Below are 19,369 nucleotides of genomic sequence, written 5' to 3' on the forward strand. Positions count from 1 at the left end.
CCATGTATCATAAGCTAAAACTAAGCTGCCCTTTACCTCGTGTAGAAATAGTTGGAAATCCAACCGTTTGAGAGCTTTTAAACTATTTTGACAGCTCCCTCTTTTTTCCATCACCCCCATGAGCACTGGAAACTGGTGTTGTGTATGTGTGTGTCTAAATGAACAAGTGTGCGTTGCTCGCCTTTCCCGTAACCTGACATGAAAGATATTTCACAACTTGTGAAGTAGTGTTTTGTGAGACACCAGGGTGCTCAGTGAGATATCATTGTACAGTACCATGTGCCCATAAAGGAAAGAAATCCTGTTTTCTTACAGTTCTATAATGTAGTGTGTATGGATGGCTGCCAGTAAAAAGTTACATTTAATTTAGCCTTGGGCTTGGTGCTGGCAAAATGGCTCCCACTGGACCTGGTAAAGGTGACACTCACAACACCAGAGTCAAATGGCACAACCACTGTTAAGGAAAGACCTGCTTTTCTCAATATAGAAATTCATTCATGACTAAGTTCATGTTGTGCACCATTGTTTTTCTTGTGTTGAAACATGTGGTGGAACCAAAACATGTGGTATTGTTTTGTTTAACTAAGAACAATAGATGAAAGATAATGTTGAAAGATTTCAGTTTGCTTTTTTTTCTTGTTTTGTTTTTTTTTTTTGCCATAGATAGATGATAACAGTACAAATAACATTCCCAAAGTGACATTTTTATACGATTTTCTATTTTCTATTTTTCCTGTCTTCTTTTAATCCTTCCTTTCTTATTTACTTCTACCAGGTGAGGTTCTGAGCTTGATGGATGATCTGTTCTCTGGTTTGGGTTCATCCTGTGTTGTTGCCGGGAGGAGAAGTGGAGACCATCCTCACTCTGTGCTATATTCAGTGGTCTTCAAGTGCCTGGAACCTGACAGTCTCTACAAGTAAGTCTGCTGATGACTTTGCCAAGTTTGCCAAATCAATCGAGTAACTGATTTATTGTGGATGTTTATTTTTTCACCATATGCATTATCATTTTTAAACTTATGGGGAAAATATGTGTTGTGTGATGAAGCTTTATACAATAGACCAATCATCCATAACATTATAACCACTGACAGCTGAAGTGAATAACACTGATTATGTCGTTATCCTGGCACCTGTCACAGAGTCAGTTAGGCAGCAAGTGAACATTTTGGCATCAAAGTTGTGTTGTGTTAGAAGCAGGAAAAATGGGCAAGCATAAGGATTTGAGCAACTTTGACAATGGCCAAATTGTGATGGCTAGATGACTGGGTCAGAGCATCTCCAAAACTGCAGCTCTTGTGGGGTGCGCCGGGTCTGCAGTGGCCAGTAACTATCAAAAGTGGTCCAAGGAAGGAAATGTTCCAAGGCTGGGGTTTGTGTGTTCAGGGGTTTGTGTGGCCCTGTGAGCCTTTCAGCTGTGTTATGTAGCTTCCACCAAGGCACATTGGTTCCAGGTGAGGTGAGGGGCTAGACTAAGACTTAAATCCCTTGAATAGGGAAACCAGGGCCCCATCCTAGAGAGCTTTCAGGCAAGACATGTACCCATGGGGTCTAATCAGCCTCAGCCAGAAGAAGAAACGTAGGACAACCACCATGTGGTCCACCACCTGTAATGTTTGATGTACATTTTCCATGGAGTACAAGAGAGATGCCTCAAAGCAATTCTGTGTTGGAGCAAGGGAGACACACTGTTGTGCCCAGATGACAAAGTCACCTAGAAGGGGTTGACTGGCAACAACACCCTGTCTGATCTGAGTTTGTGCTGAACCATGTGGTGTTTTGTCATTGGTTTTCTGGGCTATTTATTAACTCTCCATTACAGACAACCATTTTCAGGCATAATATTGTGTCTACCTGGTACAAGAAATGAGATGATAAATGTATGATAGTTTGTAGTAATATCAAACCCTACATTGTTAACGCAGCTGCTCTTAGGTGTGCTTGAAGGCCATCATGGCTGCAAGATTCTGTTGGTGGACACTTACCAACTTCTGTTGGTAAGGATGCTGTCAAGCCAAAGAAGGAGACTATTACACTTGTTTAGTCTAAGGGGACTTGTCTAAGGGGTTTGTGGCTTCTTTAGTCATGGGTACAAATGTATGGAAGATGAAAAAGTTGTATATGCTGGTTTTCACGCAAAGTGTTCAATGTATAAAAATGAACATCGCTTAAGAATGTATGCATTGTGGTGCAAAGTTTTGTCTGGATCTGGAACTTTGGAGTTCAGTTACTGTGATATGTCAATGAAAAAACATTATTATGTCCACTGATACGCCATGATAGTTTTCTGTATGACATCAGGAAAGACCAAAACCCCAAATTGTGTTTATTATTAATTTTTTTTAATAATAAACAGCTATACAGCACTGTTAGGATGTCCTCTTGAGTCACATTGCCCTGTGGCGATGTGTCCCTCGCACTGGACTCCCCAGTTTGTACAATCTGTCACAATAAATGGCATTACATTGTGTAACTCAGTGAGTCAAAACTGCTTATTGTGCGTAAATTGGATTGAAACATTGTATGTATGTAACATGTATGGTTTGTTGTAACTGGTCAGTAAATTCAGCAGCAAGGTTTGAGTCATTATGTGTTTCATGTACTTATAAAGACACACATCTGAGTCACCCTCACATGCTGGAAGGATGCCAGAGATGAGGGTTTCGCCGATTATTCCAGCCACCCTTGCCACTTCCTGTGCTGGCTTTCCTGAGCCCCCTGCAGCCACACTCTGCCGATGTGACATCACTCGTCTTTTTATATTTACCTTGAGATCCGAGCATTTCTTTTTTAATTTCAGCCATGGTACTGTTCTCTGGAACAACTGCATTGACCGCTTTAGTAACACATTGTCAATCCGCGGTTTTTCTCTTATTGCTGATATCAAATGACAAACCATCAAATAAAACATTTCCTTGTGGCCTCCACCTTGGTGATCAGCACCTCACACAAAACCTTGTTTTAAAAGCAAGATTAGCCACTGTGATTTGGACAGAAGATGACAGCAGTGGCGTAATTATGTTCATTTGCATAGTAATTGATGGGAGGAGGAAAGGCAGGGTATGTCTCTCGTTCACGTACTGTCAATTTAACGTTGATTGGGATGTTTAAAGGAAGGGTGCGCAGGACCTGGCGTACGCCTATGTGGAAATTTCTATGCGTACTTTTCAAGTTTTGTGAGTACGCCTTCTATCAGTATGAAAGCTGCACACTCTTTTATACATGAGGCCCCTGGACTATGAGGAGTTGGAGGATTCAGAGGAAGTCTCACTCATGTCTTTCATGGATCTAGGAAAAAAGTGGCACATTGGCAAGTTGGGGGATTGAGATTTAAAGGCTCAAGATAGATTTTGGCAGTCTTGGTTGATTGGCTACATCTACATCAATGTGGAAATCAGAGAATGTGTCTGTGAACTGGCAGAAGAGGGTGGTGGTTCCCATATTTCATATAAAGGTTGTGCTCCATTTATCAGGGTTTCACACTATCAGCCAGGCAACAAATGATAAGTGATTGTTTCAAATTAGATCAAAGAGTGGGTCCAAGAATAGTTTTTTTGGTTTTTTAGTCACATGGTAGTGCAACGTATTGTTGTAATCACAGAGTGCATTACTTTATTAAGGCTGCACAATCCTGTCCCAACTCACCTCACAATTCTGTAACATTGCTCCTGGTCTCAGCTTGCAATTTATTGCAACCCAATTGACTTGATCCTTTTTCTGACCACATTTTTATGAGTTCAATGTTACCCATTACCATATAAAGACCTTTCATTAAACATTATGTTGTGGCCATGTTTGCATCTGCCCCAAACAACAATGACTGAGCAAATATCAGCAATACCACATCCTCCCCTGGGTGTCTACAATTCCCACTGCAAATGTTATTTTGTTTGAGGGGGTGAATTTTGTTACCTACTCCTGAACAACAGCTGGGTCGAGTTAACCAGGGAAGCATACTTAGTCTCAACGTGGTGGGAGTGGTGGATGCTTCCGTTCTTTTATGTTCTCTTTGGTCAGAGGAGAACATGGTTTTAGTGAATACAGAAGGATCCCTGTTAAGAGGCAGTATATGTTAAACTCAAAGAACAAATTGACCACTCTGTGTAGATTTTGGGGGAAATTTAGCTAACAGACAGATCTTACCTGAGGTCATTAAAAGCATTCATATTATAACATATCATGCATTAACAACAGTAAGTCAAACTGTGACAGTGTGACAAATGGGCAGCCAAGTATATCTACTGTTGATTGTGGATTTGTTAGTGAATGAGATTACCCCATCCATCATTAGAGTTGGTCATATGAATAACATGTCATGCCCTACAAACAATGTTAAATTAACTGCATTATGGAGTGGTCCTGTACTTGACTGCATTCAACTGAGACGTGGAGGAACAGGAGGCACCATACAACTTAGTGCAATCCAATAAAACACCACAAACTACAACCTCAAAAATTACCATAGAGCTGACTCAACATGTCTCTGATACAGTGTCAACAATTAATCAGTTACTTTGCTTATTTACTGGACTGCACTACAATGATCAGAGGCTTCCATTTTCCTGTTCAATCTATTTATGTTAAGCTATTTTAGACTTGACATATATTTGTCTTCAAATTGAGGCAGAGCATTTTTTTGGTTTGTTTTTTCCCCACTGGGTATTGCTGTGATGTGCATTTCCTATGAGCACTATTTGCCTCCCTCTACATCTTGAAACAAAGTTGCAATAGCAGCAATAATGGTTGAGACCAGACAGGACCCAGATGTTGTTGTGGCTGTCATTGGACACATGAAACACACTGTTTTCTCAGCTTTTGACTGTCTTCTCAGGTTTTGTTCAGTATGTTTATTATGCTATTTGGTGGCCTTGGTTTGTTTTGGTAACTGCTACATTGCCCCTCTTAAAGAAGCACCCAGGATTTAAGGCTATCAACAGCAGCAGTCGACAGTTAGTGATGATATTTGGTTAAAATTTCACAATTTTGGATTTCCTAAAAGCTTTGACAGTGGATAACGAATTGTGGGGACTATTACTTTAATCTGTAGAAGTCAGGCTTCCACTAACAAAAACCTGCCACAAGAGCCTCATTTCCAACTTTGTAGCAGTGTTATCTTTGTTTAGGCATTCTCCACACTGTTATTTTCTCTGATAAGAGCAGAATTTACGTCGGAATTACGTCTGAGAGCACATCTGTTTGCAGCCGACTGCGCTTGTCTTAATCAAGAGCCTGATAAGACCTCTACTGGTATTGGCTTTATGCTTGATCATTACCAAGTCTGCTATGGCCATCATGTTCTCCGACAAAGTAAAATGCAGTGAAAAGTTAAACACCTCTTTTCAAAAGCTCAATTTTCAGAATATAATCATGATACACTATAACATTTTTGCTGTAACACATTGATGCCAAAAAGTATAAATCATGAGTTAAAAGCAACATGTGCTAAGTCAGAATTCTCTAGAGACCGTCAGGCTTCATATTTATATTCTTGCTGGACTTTCAGACTTTCTGCACCATTCACTAACCCCAAAATGTTGTGTTAGTGTTGAGTTTGTGCTTTCAGACGAATAAGTGGAGTTACCAAATTGGTTTCGTCATTCATTGACGTAGAGAAGAGTAAAGATTCAATGTCCCTGAGGGCCAGTTTGCCTTACAGACAACAGTCAGTGAATAATGAATACAGAAATGTACAGCAATTAATAAAAACAACAAGAAATAAACAAGAGTACACAGGTTAACACTAACATCACTGTTGTCAAACCATTTAGAAAAAGCAGCAAAAAGAAGTCAGAAAATACGAGACCACCGTGTTGCATTCACTGTTGGAAACTGGCCAAATTGCATTTTGTCTGAAAAGCCAATAGTTGCCGTAATATGCTGTAATATTATAGGTGTGCATTAGAATGATCCTGTGCTCCTTCCTGTTTTTAATGACAGCTTGTTATACTGTATACAGTATACCAATGATGCCTAGGCTCTCTGCATCACTTGACAGTCCTAAATCTTCCCTGAATTATCTCAGTCCCAGCTGCCCTGCATCTTCCTGATTGCTCTTCAGCTGCTTCTAATTGCTCTAGACCACTTAAGGCAGTGTCTCCAGACACCTAGTTTGTCTGAATTCCTTTGCAATCCTATCTATGTTTTTGCCAGCCCAAACTCCTGAATTCATGCTATATTTTCTTTCTTTTCCTCCTATGTCGTTTTTCCTCTCTCTTAACAGCATTTTACCAGTTAATACTTAACAATCTCTTGCCTGTCTTCCTCTGTATGACTTAACTTTAGCCAGTGTTCACCAGCCTCTCAAGCCAGATTGAATCTGATTGAAGACAGGATTGCTCAAATGTGTGTTTGCACAAACCTATCTATGCCACATAAGCAGTAGCTAATTTTTTTTTTTTTTTTTAAAGGATAGGTTAGTTTTACTGAGGTGATAGCTGCTCAGTTCTTCATGACAAATTAAGACAATTGAGTGAGTTGCTGGTCCTCAGCCAAAACTGAATCAGGGATGTTGCAGTTACACTATATGATATATGTCTCAACTACTAGGTGACCAGGATGCCTACAGATGAACATAACCCAAAGAAGACAAAAGAAAACAGCAGCAAAGAGGGCTGAGCAAACATAAAATTACTTCTGCCTCTTGGTTTGAATTAATTCTGCTATGTGGTGGTTGTATGAATGTGCTGATGCATATTAGCTTCAAAATTTTAATAAAATTGTTTTTGGGAAGTGGAAAACATAGTGTACGGCCCAGTGTTTCATACCACCAAAACTTGGTGAAAATCATGTGTATGTTATTTAATAGCTTTATGACTGAAAAGGAGCAGCCATGGCCGCACATCCCTGTGCTGGTTCAGCCAACATGATGAGCTTGTCTTGATTTTGTCAAATGCCATTCAAAGTACTGTTCGAAATTCAAATTAAAGTCAATTTTCTGGAAATATCTCTGTTTCCAGAAATAGCTGGTACGTACATTTAAAACTGTTGAATGACTTTTAATGGGGTGTTGTCATCATTACATTCATTTGGACTCTGTGTCCAGCTGATCTGCAAGTGCTTTCAGAGCTGAGATAATTGTTCTAATTTACAATGAAAGGCAAAGCAGTTTTATTTAGAGTTGTTGCACCAGTGTAATGCCACTTAGATCTGAGGATTTCAAAGTCATGAGATACTGTAAGCTGCCATAAATTCTTCAGGCAGTGAGAAACGATTCTATGTGGCCTTGATTGATTTGTGGACTGGTTCAACTGATGTGTGTCCAAACGCTGATGTCATGGAAAAGGCATCCCCTACTGCCCTGGCTTCTCGCAGCATGCCAAAAATACTGCCCTAATTGATCCTCTCTCACTCTCACTTTCTCTCATTACTCCTCTCTTGCTCTGTCTGTGTCTGAGCTTTCTGTCCTGTCATCTCTTGCTCAGCCATCTCTCTACTGTCTCATTAAATTAGAGGACAATGGTTACTTTAATGGCAACATTGTTAATTTACACAAACATTAATCTGCCATTTGTCCACTTCATTGTTTGCTGAGCTTTCAAAACTATGGCACACGGACAAAACCAAGCTGCTTCCAAAGGAGCCATGTGCAGCCAGACAGCCTTGGAATAGATGTGAGAGACAAGGAATTAGACAGAGGGATAGACAGACAACTGAGCTATATGCAAGCAATGTAGATAGAAAAATTGAGAGACAAAGGAAAGTGTATCCGTGTGTGTGTGTGGGTGGATGGCAGGGGTGGTCGTGTGTGTCTTGCCAATTTTGTTACTTGATGTTTTGACATTCTCGTGGCAGGCCAGACTGTGGCTGGTTCCTTTGTTCTCCCAGGCGATCTTTATCATCACTGAGTGCCTGTACTGTGCTCCGACACCACACTCTGTCCATCAAGCCCTCTTTACTGCTACTATCTGTGTCTACAAATGAGATCCTAACAGTGTGAAGACCCCCGGTTAAGGTTCCTTTTACATGACTATGATCAAAAAGTTAAATTTAAAAAAAAAAGAGAAGTTGTTGTAAACCTTCTCAAACATGTTCTGTAAAAAATCAAATTACATCGCACAAATGAGCATTTTATCCCTCTTTTACCAAATAAAACGCAGATCTCCGAAGTTGACTCTCTGAGAGGCTCAATCATGGCAGAAACAGCTTTATTACAGTACATAACAATCTTGTAATTGCTGTAGGGGCTGTGTAAGGGGAAACAGTACCTGTCATTGATGCCAACCATTTAAACAACTAAAAACAGCAATAAAAGGCTGGCAAGCACACATCCTGGGTCCCAAACAAAACTTTTAACAAATTGCCTTGATAAAACTCCCGCCTCGTCATCGTCGTCCTGCTCCCCTCCCCTCTTCCACCTCATTGTATCCATCTGCACATTATGTGGCCACATAATTTAAACAGTGTGACTGTTACATGCCTGCATTGTTTTGCTGGGCAGAGGAGCCAGTGAGGCCCATGCGTCTTTCGTGAGGTTCTTGGGGAATACCGCATCCACCCTGCTGAATAACAAGACCAGACAAACTATGTGAGCAATGTCCAAACAGGTCATGTTACAAACAAAACAATCATTTGACAGCATTGGGACAACACTCAAAAGACATTACAGGAAGAAAAAAAAAGGCAAATGGTTTTAGGAAGAAAAGCAACGTTTTAAAAACAATAATATCCTAATTTCTTTATTTTCATGTGTTTCTAAAAGTGTTTAGCATTGGAATGCCATCTCAGTTGTTCATTTTGTCTCACTGTGTTTTGTGGTTTCCTTTTTGTCATTCTGTTGTTTTTACAGTGGTAACTCTGTGGAAATAATGCTGAAAGCTTACAGTTCTTCATAACTACTTACAAACATTTCTCAATACTAAATTCACTTTTTCAAAACTTGCCCTGGAGTAAGAGAAACAGTGCATGTGTACCAAAAGGTGACTTTTTTTCCCAGAAATTCTTCACTCAAAAACAACCTTTGTCACAACTGTGCATTATAGCATACTTCATTTATCTGTTACGTTTAACATACAACCTTGAACCAGAAGTAATAGTGAAAATGGTTTGAAAATATGAAGTGAGCAGGCCAACAATGTCAACATCAACAACATCAGTACCACTGTACGTAAATTAGATCAAACATACAGTAACTGCTTCCATCAAAGTCCCTGGATACCCTGCTGTTTTTAAATATTCTGACTTCTGCTCATGTTGTAGTTGGTTGGGGCTATGCTGGAAATGTGTGAGGTCACCAGACTACATGTACAGGGATGTTAAGGGTGTAACTTTTCCTGTCCCAACAGGTGAAACAAAGCTAATAAGACTGCCAGGGAGATGTCAGTCAACACAGTCTATACATGCCACACATTCCTGGGAAGAGGTCAAATTATCAAAAATAATTAAAATCACCTTTGTTGGTTTAACATGGGTGTACTGGCCCTGTGTATTTTGTTTTGGGTATTGATTTTTATTAATTATTCACAAACTGAATCTACTTTACCATTCTCATGTCTGTCTGCAATTTAAGCTACAGCCAGAAGCTAGTTAACTCACCTTAGCACAAAGACTGGAAACAGCTAAGAGAAACAGCTAGCCTGACTCTGCCCAAAGGTAACAAAATCTGCCTACCAATACCTCGCTCACTAATGAACATTTTCTTTTTTAATGAGATCAGCGTTTCCCAAATTTAGGATCGGGACCCAAAATTGATTGTTTTTATTGGGTCCCCAGCTGGGAGAATAAATTACATAATACTTACATCCTGAATGTTGCCTTGATTAATTGGTGCATTACAGTAGACATATAGAATATAAATAAAGATACAAATAGAAGTGGATAAAAGGAGACAATATATGCAAACATAAAAAGAGACAATATGTAAAATGTAACCATTGAATTTAAGATGTACAGATTGCAGGAATGTGCTAAATATTGCACAGGGAAATGACTGGAAGCACTAAGTTACCACTCAATGGTGTGTAAGCCCCATTAGTTTGGGGAGACGCCAGATTTCTCTCTCGGGTCGTGACCTGGAAAAGTTTGGGAGCCCTGGTTTAGCCCATCCAAAAACCGAGGTCTAAAAACAACAATTAACCATTTGATAGGGGTAATTTGCCAGACTATTTCTCTCTTTGTCTTTGTTGGCTTTCTGGCCAAGAAATAGTTCGGCAAACTTTGGTTTGCTAGTATGCAGAGTTTGTTACCAATAGACAGAGCCAGGCTAGCTGTTTCTTCATGTTTCTGGTCTTTGTGGAAAGCTTAGCTAACCGGCTGCTCACTGTACAGACATGAGAGTAAAAGTTTTTACTAGGGGAGCAAAAGCATCCCAAATTGATGAACTTTTTTAAGGCCTATACCAATACTCTGCAGGTTGCTGCTATCCACCTACTCTAATATCATCATAGCCAAATCGGCCTTTTCAAATCAAACATTTTTACATCTGTTAATGGGAAATACACCAGTGTTGGTACCAATGGTAATAACAATATTACCAGGGGCTACATTCTGAGTGTCAAAATTCAGCCATTGTAATTTGATAATTTACATGTGCGCTTTTCCTACTGTGACATGTCAAAATGTCTTCTGTGAAAAAGGCCTATACAGCTAGTTGTAGCTTAAAGTGGAGAAACAGGTTAGCAATATGACACAATTTGTATAGCAAGTTTAGCTAAAGAAAAAAAATGTCACTCCTGGACACTTTTTAATTGATATGTTGTTTGTAAAAGAGGCATATACTTCAGGGAAGTCAGAGACCAGTAAAAGCAGCTTGTGTGTTTTCCTTGGTGTGGTTTCTGTGGTTGCCATGGTCACAGGGAGAGCCACAATGACAAGTTAAAAGTTCAGCCATCATCAAGACGGCCCTACACATTCATCTCTCTCTCTCTCTCTCTCTCTCTCTCTCTCTCTCTCTCTCTCTCTCTCTCTCTCTCTCTCTCTCTCTCTCTCTCCCCCCCCTTGCTGCTGCACGGATATTGATGTCTGAAACTGTGCCACCCTTGATCCTTTTTTAGATTCAATATGACCGGATCCTCCTTGTACTTCTTCTTATTCAAAAGTACACAGATTGGCATTTTGAAAAGGACATGTAAAGGTCATTTGTTTTCTATTCAGAACTGTGTGGCCCTACATTACTTGAGATGCGTTACATTTTCCCAGTGTGTCTCATCTCCTATTGCAGTGTCTTGAACTGTTCGCTTTTGTATCTTATCAGGGTACTGAGTGGTCCTGAAGTCTGTCATGGAACCCAAAAAAGTCTGATGTTTGACATTTTCAGAGAGAGGAACTTTGTCCTTATAGAGTACTTGGAGTCAAGCCAGATGCCCCTTTACTTCTCTCTCCTCTGCCATTGCGGTACTGGCTGCACTTATTTTCAGATATAATTAAATCCCACAATCCTTGGCTCCTTGTTCTCAAAACATTTTCTGAACTAGCATGTGATGTCAGTGTATGGTGTGTGTGTGTGTGTGTGTGTGTATATATGATCAAATATAATCTCACCTAGCAAAACTACCATCTCATCAAGCACATTATCCTGCAAACCTATACGAATTACACTATTCACATTTATTTCTAGCCCAATAATCAAGATGCTGTAGCTGAAGGCTGGCCATTTAAAAGGCCATGTCAGCATATCCAAAGTCTTGTTGTGCCAATCACTTGTGTAGTTGGAGTTTTAAGTTACCTGCTTTGTGGGATGTCAGTCACAAATGATGTTTTTGTCAATTTTAGGTTTACTCTCTATGCAGTGGATAGTCGTGGCAGCCACTCGGAGTCAAGCTTTGTCTCAGTACGGACATCTTGTCCAATGGTGGACGACAGCCGAGCTGAAGGTACTCTCACCTCTGACTTTGTCCTACTGTGCCTTCTGATACTTCTTTTTTTTTCCATCTTGCACCCAACACATAATACCAGTTTACATAAATGTGTACTTCATGAACAGTGTTTATACATAGCTAAAATGTCTACTGCTTTTAACATTTACGTGTTCATTTTTGGCATTGCACCATTTCGTCAAACTCAATTATGCTGGGTTATTTTCAAAATAAATAAAAACATAAATACATTAGTCATCACTTAGTATCAGGTTTTATCTAAACTTATAAAGTAAAAAAGTTGGGACAAAACATTAGAGGAAGGAAGGAGGTCATGATCCACATACAGGTCTCTTTGATCAAAAGTCTTCACTACTCTCAATGTGCACAAGCTTGATTGGTTATTAAAGCAAGCTGTGGCTAAATCTTAAGGGGCACTCCACGAATTTCACATGTCAAATTCTATTTACTAATCATGGGGAGTTTGCCAGGCAGTGAAGGTCTAACAAAAGACTGTCGACTTGCATTATTCGAAGTCTAGGATCCAGTGTATTTGATGCTTGACTTATATTAGGGTCTCAAAATCAGGATATCTCAGCCTCTGCCGCATTGATTTTCACCATCTGTCTCTCGCAAGTCCCCCAACCTAATTGAAGTGGAATACCAAATTCTATAAAATTCAATACCAGTTCTCTATCAGATTGTTGTCACGTGCTTTTATCTGCTCATTTCTTCAGTCATGTTAAATCCCTTCCTCTGCCTCACTACCTCTGTCTGATTTTTCTGTCTGTTTCTTACCTCCTCACAGAGATAGCAGACAAGGTGTACAACTTGTATAATGGCTACACCAGTGGCAAGGAGCAGCAGATGGCCTACAACACACTGATGGAGATCCCTCCTCCGCTGCTCTATAGGGTCCAGCACCACTACAATTCCCACTATGAGAAGTTTGGAGACTTTGTCTGGCGTAGTGAGGATGAGCTGGGCCCCAGGTGAGATGATGTAGACAATAGGACAGTTTTTCTCCTGCAGCTTTAGAGGATGCTTCAAATACTTCCAATTTTACACTTGGTTGTCGAAGAATTTTTATCTTTAACAGTTGTTTTCTTGTCTAGAAATGCCCCATTCTTTTCCAGTCTGCCACTATTTATCCATGTATCCTTGTCATCCTGTCTGATGACGTTGTTGTGTTGTTTAGGATCAATTACAGTCATCCTGAGGTTTCTTACATAACAAAAGCCAAAGCTGTCTGAACTGGTGCTGCCAGATTCAGACCATTGAGCCATGTCTCATGGCATTGTCTGCACCCCCTCTAAGCAGGAGTTCCATTGCACAATTGCCCCCCCCCCTTTCCCCCCAAAGTGCCTCTACTGGAAAGCAAGTGGGCAAGGTCACTGTGAAAACTCTGGGGTAACAGTTGCTCCTCGCATTACCATGGTGATGCCAAAACAGTGTTTGACAGCCAAGACAAACACTAAATTTGATAGTCCGCTAACACTAACTCAACTTCCAACTCCATTTCCTCTTCATTCCCATTTTAAAAAACTTTCTCCATGTCCACAACATGGCATCCTGACATCCCCTCACCCATGACCTTCTTAACAAGGACTGAACAGACACTGAGATATGGAGACAAATGGCAGCTCACTGACTAACAAAACTGCTAGGAAGAATGTATAAACAATACTTAAAAAAAAAAAAAAAAAAAAAAGGATAGAACAAAAACATTCACAAGTCTGACAAGGCAGTTGGTCCAGCACTGATGATAGCAACACGAGATCTTAAGTTACGGCCCAATGTTTTGGTTTGTCCACCCCCACTGCCTGGAAGCACTCCTTTCAAGCCATAAATAATATAATAATTGTGGAATAACTTTGGTCTGTAGGAAGATTATGCTTGTCTCTGATTGGTGAAGGGGGGTGGGAGGCACGGGTTGGCCATTGGGACTTGGGGTGGTCGGATGGTGTGTTTGTGTGTGGGCAGCTGTGAGTGTGTGTGTGTGTGTGTGTGTGTGTGTGTGTGTGTGTGTGTGTGGTGTGGGGTGGGGGTGGTGGTGGGTTGGATGAGCGAGCACAGATTATTTACTGCCTGAAGTTGGCAGGGTTGAGCCTCATTGGGGTAATTTACAAGCAGGCTCTATTGGTGGTGCCTTTTTAAAAGGTAACAGAATGGCCAAGTGAAACGTAAGCACAGTCAGCACTCCCCCAGGAGCCGAGAATCCCAGGAGCCCCCAAATATCCACCAGCTTTGTTACAACTGAACACTAGCTTCTTTTTTAATAATTCTATTGTTCTCTGGACATGCTGTGATACATGGTTACTGCTTTTCACCTTTACTGTAAATACAACTATTATGTTTTACTGCTGTGTACTTTTCCTATTTCCACACACGTCAGTCGCTTTGATTTGGTGTTTTTAGTTCTGGGCTGCATTCCCTTGAAACTGTGTCTGTGTCTTAATCAATTACTTTAGATTCAGTTGCCTAAATCGCATGAAATCTTTGACATAGTCGTGGCCCTTAGCTACAACCTGAAAGATTATGTGGAAACAATAATTTAAATGTTTTTTTCCTCAGCTTGTTTCTTTTGTTTGTCATCATGAATGACATTTAATGTGTTTAATTTGTTCCTCGCTAACGTGCTTGCAAGCCTCTCTTGATTATGTGTTTGGTATTCTGTTGTTTCAGACGTAAGAATTTAAGGGAAATGAGAAAATGCCCCCCCCACCCCCCCTTTTCAGCAAATAAGTGAAAAGGATGTCTGTACTCCTTGCTTAACTAAAGACAGATGTTGATGCTCAGCAGACACTGCTTTACAAAACAAATGGAATTTTGCCCTTCTCTGCGTGTGTTTTCCTCATTTTAATATCCATATGAGTTTAACAACCTTGAGTGCGTATGCTGTAGGAGTATTCTGTCGGTGTATTTCGGTTGGAATTGATGTTTGTTGTGAGGCATCTTTTCTAAATTAAAGCTGACCTGACATATGGCTCCTTGATGTCGTAAACAGCAGCTCCAGACTCTGGACCTGGAAAACCCAAAATTCTTAGTTTTATTCACTCTAGACAGCTGCCTCTGGTGTAGTGTTCAACAGGATCAGTATAGAATCCAAAAATGCAATTTCATATAGTGTTGTTGACCCCGACTGGCAGTCCCATCTGAGCGACAGGAGCAACAGTTGCAATTCTTTCAATTCTGGTAACATTTAAAGCTGTGCTTTCATGCAGACAAAAAGCCAGTGGAGGTGGAAATGAAGGCACAATACCATATTTTTCTGTTTTCTAAATTTATTTGTTGACTTTGTGGCACCTATGCCACTATGTGGTGGGTGGAGGGCAGCATCTGAGGTTGTGTTTATGCAGATCAGGTGCCGCAGTGAATTTTTAGGTGCCCTCCTTGGTATGTACATTTTTTCCTATCCATCATGTCTAATCCTGTCATCTCTCTTTCACACACACACACACACACACACAAGCAATCACATCTTTTTAAGTTGTATAAACTACTTTTAAGGATTTCATGATTTTTCATGATGTAAATGTCTCATCTAGTACATATTTGAATGCACATTCAGTCAGTAATGCAGTAAGGCATTAATGACTTTGTACCTGCTTTATAAGTAGATACCTTTTTACCAATATTTTCATTCACAACTGCTTGTGGGTGGTATGACAGACTTGCTTTCGAGTTCCTGAAATCCCTATAGACATACAGCAGCAAGATACATGACAACATGTGTTGGCAATTTACAGTGTCTAATTTTTGGGATGTAGTGTGTTCAGTTACCTACGGGTCCAAAAGTGTACCTTTTAAATTAATTAATAAATGATCTTGCTCTCAACTTTTTTGAGAAGGATTCTACTTGTGTCTTGCTAAAATAACTTCACTACATTCACGTGTGCTTGCACTCTAAATGTGTGCTTTCTTTTGCAGATGTATTTATTTTCAGGAAAGAACCTTTTTAATCTGTTTTTTCATCTGCATGTCTCAATTCTGGGTGTCAACTTGAGAGAAAATGTAATGGTGATGGGATTACTTAAATAACATTTGTGAGATAATGTTGAGCTTGGATTTTTTTTCTTGTCTCGTCTCCTCTAATAGAAAAGCCAACCTGATACTACATAGGGTGGAAAAGATTAGCCACTACTGCCGGTCCCTCCTGCGCAGCACCCACATCCAGAGCCGCACCGACACCATGGCTTATGTCTACTGCCGGAGTGAAGAGGGCCGACCTCCCAGTAACACGTGGCATGGCTCTTTACGTGAAAGTCGCACCATGTGCATGGAAAAGCTCATTTCTGTACAGCGTAACACATACAGCAACACCAAACTCCGATGAGACAGGAGTTTCAAGACGAACGGTGCGCTTTTTTTTTCTTGCAAAATGACATCAGTGATTGATGTACCTCGTCACCCACTCTGCAGCAGGTGTCTCTCAAGTGACTGATTGATTTTGGAAAAACCAGGGGAGCCTAAAAAACCTCAGAATTCACTGGACATTGTGTTGAAGCTACCGAAAAACATATTTTTGTGTGGCCTACTTTTATTATAAGATAGGATATGGAAAAGAAAAAAAAAAAACAGGAGCAAACATATTTCTCAACTGCAAAATGCCAGTGATTGCACATATCAATGAGAAACTGCAGTGTGAACATGTAAAATATCATTCAGCCAAGAGAAAAACTGGTTGGCTTAAATACTTTGAATGTAATAATGTAGTTCCTTTTCGGTGCTTTGAAGCTTACCTGGAACACTTTAAAAGAGAGAAAAAAAAAGGAAAAATCAATAGCATAACTTATTTGCCTTTACTACCTTCATTTGAAAGGAGAAGTTGAAATGTGTTAAAGCCATTTGAAAATCACTTTCTTGTTTTCAAGTTCACATTAATTAAAAGTTTAAGCTCTGCTTCATGGATTTAAAATCAGTAAGTGAGAAACTATGTAGTTAGTCTTGTATTACATTTGATAGGTTCAATTAAATTAGCAAGGCTTTGTGTGGTAACAGTATTGACAAATGGGCTACTACCAGCCTATTGAAATTATGCAAAGAGAGTGGGTGGCTTTCAAATGTCATATTCATTCATAGACTTTTCATTACTGATTTCACTACTGAAATCTTGGAATCCTTTTGTCATATCTCTTTTTTAATACTGCAGTACCCAAAATAAATACGACCAAGTGAACTAATTTCAGACTAGAACTGAACTGAATGCATTGACCCCGGACAAAAAAATACAATGCTTTTGCCACACTGAAGTATTTAAAGTAAATGCTTTACATAATGTATTGGCTTTTGGTATGTGACTGAACACAACAATGGTATTGACACTGAAAAAAATAAATCAGATGCTGTAGCTAAATTAATTGATGTCTGCAAGACCATGCAATATTCTTGTAATCTAATAAATTACAACTTGTTGGTGGAATATGACTTTTGTTATCATGGAAGAAGTCATCAGTTCTGCTAATTGACAAATAGTCGCAATGTGGGCAAATTAGTGATCTGAAAATCAGACTGACTATACTAAATGCATCTTTGAAAGGTTCCTCCCTCAACGTAGAATTTGATATTTGCTTATGTGCACTCATAGAAACTATAGCAGGATAATCCTTTTTGAGGAACATTTTCGGGTGCCTGAAAAGTTTGTGTTGAACCAGTTGTAAACATGTGAGGTACTGTCCACTGAATTGTGAAGAATCAGTGATTTTAGGGATTTCTTGTGATCCTTTTTAATCCTCTCATTTTCATTGTCATACCTTTTAAAGCCATGAATATTGTTTTAATGAAGATAAACAATGCCTTTTTTCAGTACTTTCATCTCATGTTATATGAATTGTAATAATAAATTATTATATTGTAAATTTTAAATTGTAAAAAAAAAAGACATATGTATTATTATGTGGCTTTGATTGTCTTTTTCTGAAGAATGTGAAATATTAAAAATGTATATAAAATCAGAAAACTTTTCTTTCATCACTACAATGAAATTCACAGTATAAAAATCAGTCTTACTTGATCAGGTGTGAAATCTTTATTTGAAACAATGTTAACATCACAAGTTGCACATATTTACTAATTTTCTGTGACGCTTCCATGAATATTGTTTGTTATTTTTCACCTTTTCCTGTAAAGACAGCAAAAGTTCCGATTCCACATTGACTTACGGTCAGAAAGATTGTTATACGAGGTTGAAAAGCAAACTTAAATCAACATTTTAAGTCGCACTTTTATGTTGAGGAAAAAAATGCTATTGAATCAACATTGTATTAGGGTAATGTTTTCAAGATTTAAATACTTACATTTCATCAATTCAGTGTAACTGTTCTTTCAAACTATTTTAAAGGGAACTGGGAAACGACCACTTTTATAACATATAAAGCGTTTCTTAGCTGTGATTCATGCAACATTTTTGATTTTAGGTGACAAAGAAAATAAAAAAAATCATGATGTATTGGTTAAAACATCTAATAGTTGCTTTTGGAGGAAAATGGTAAAGAGCGGGTAGAGTAAAGCCCTATATTCAACTTCTCCAACTGCTAAACGTTATGTGGTTATGGAAAATTCTAGATCAACTAAAAGCAGCATTATTGTCTTGGCAAATTGTTCCATTGATTGTATTTGTTCTTATATTTAAAGGTGATCTGTCGGGGAACAAGCAAACAATAGGTGACAAAATCAGCTATGTTTGCTATAAGCGACAAACCTTTTTAAAGCCCTAAACTCAAACTTACTGCAGTTGACTGTATTATTGAATTTTACCTTTGCTGGTTGTGGTCAAACTAGTAAAATTATACATGATTTGTTTTATAGTTAATACTTATACAAGCTAAGCAATACAAATAGATGATGTTCTAATAATAATAAAAAAAAAGATTTATCAGGTTAATTTGACTTCAAGATTTTAAGAGAGCTAAATATCTACAAAGCAAACTTTTTAAATGTGTGCCTTATTAGGGCTGCACTGCAATGCAAAAAGATGTTGCATCTGCCATTCAGCAATTCAAAGAGGCTGAAAGAAAGTGGAGGGACCTCAAGTACAAGAAGTATTACTGAGATACTGCATTCCACTCACTGTTTAATTTGCAAGACATGCTGTGATATTAGATTTCACTTTATATGTTTTATCTGTAAGTATAGTTTCATAAATATTCCAAGACAAATTTAACCATTTTGTTCGTAAATATTATGTCAATTTCAATTGCGTCTACTTGGCATTTCCTTATTGTTGACTCAACATTTTTCTAATTTAATTTTTCTAAATGAAGGCACATTTTGTCTGGAACCTTATTTACATGTTAAGAACAATATCATGTTGTACAAAAGAAAATGTCATTAAATTCTCTGGTTTCTGGTTGTCAATATAACAACTAAAAATTCTTAAAATTCAGTCTACAGCAAAGACACAATAACACTCACACTGCCATTGCACAACTAAAAATACCTGATTGAATAATTGTCGCAGTGTGCTAGGTAATAGTCCATTTGATACTTCGGTACTGATAGCCGCACACTTCCTTGTTTAATCTTTACTGATGTCTTGTGGTGTGTTTACGTCATATCAGAAGAAACCAAAGAATGAGATG

The 19,369-nt window shown here is 38.9% G+C and overlaps 1 protein-coding gene across 2 annotated transcripts in view; it reads left to right on the plus strand.

Moving 5' to 3' along the window:
• Positions 1 to 17,759, plus strand: part of LOC127370511 (astrotactin-2-like) — a 249,299-nt gene extending 231,540 nt beyond the window's left edge. For both annotated transcript variants that reach the window (XM_051412637.1, XM_051412638.1), the window contains 4 exons: positions 776 to 917; positions 11,707 to 11,807; positions 12,598 to 12,781; positions 15,888 to 17,759. In XM_051412637.1, coding sequence (XP_051268597.1) covers positions 776 to 917; positions 11,707 to 11,807; positions 12,598 to 12,781; positions 15,888 to 16,125 — 665 coding nt within the window. In that variant the 3' untranslated portion in view covers positions 16,126 to 17,759. The remainder of the gene's footprint in view (positions 1 to 775; positions 918 to 11,706; positions 11,808 to 12,597; positions 12,782 to 15,887) is intronic.
• Positions 17,760 to 19,369: the final 1,610 nt, after the last annotated feature.

Source organism: Dicentrarchus labrax, unplaced genomic scaffold (genome assembly GCF_905237075.1).
Source record: "Dicentrarchus labrax unplaced genomic scaffold, dlabrax2021, whole genome shotgun sequence".
NCBI classification, from domain to species: domain Eukaryota; kingdom Metazoa; phylum Chordata; class Actinopteri; family Moronidae; genus Dicentrarchus; species Dicentrarchus labrax.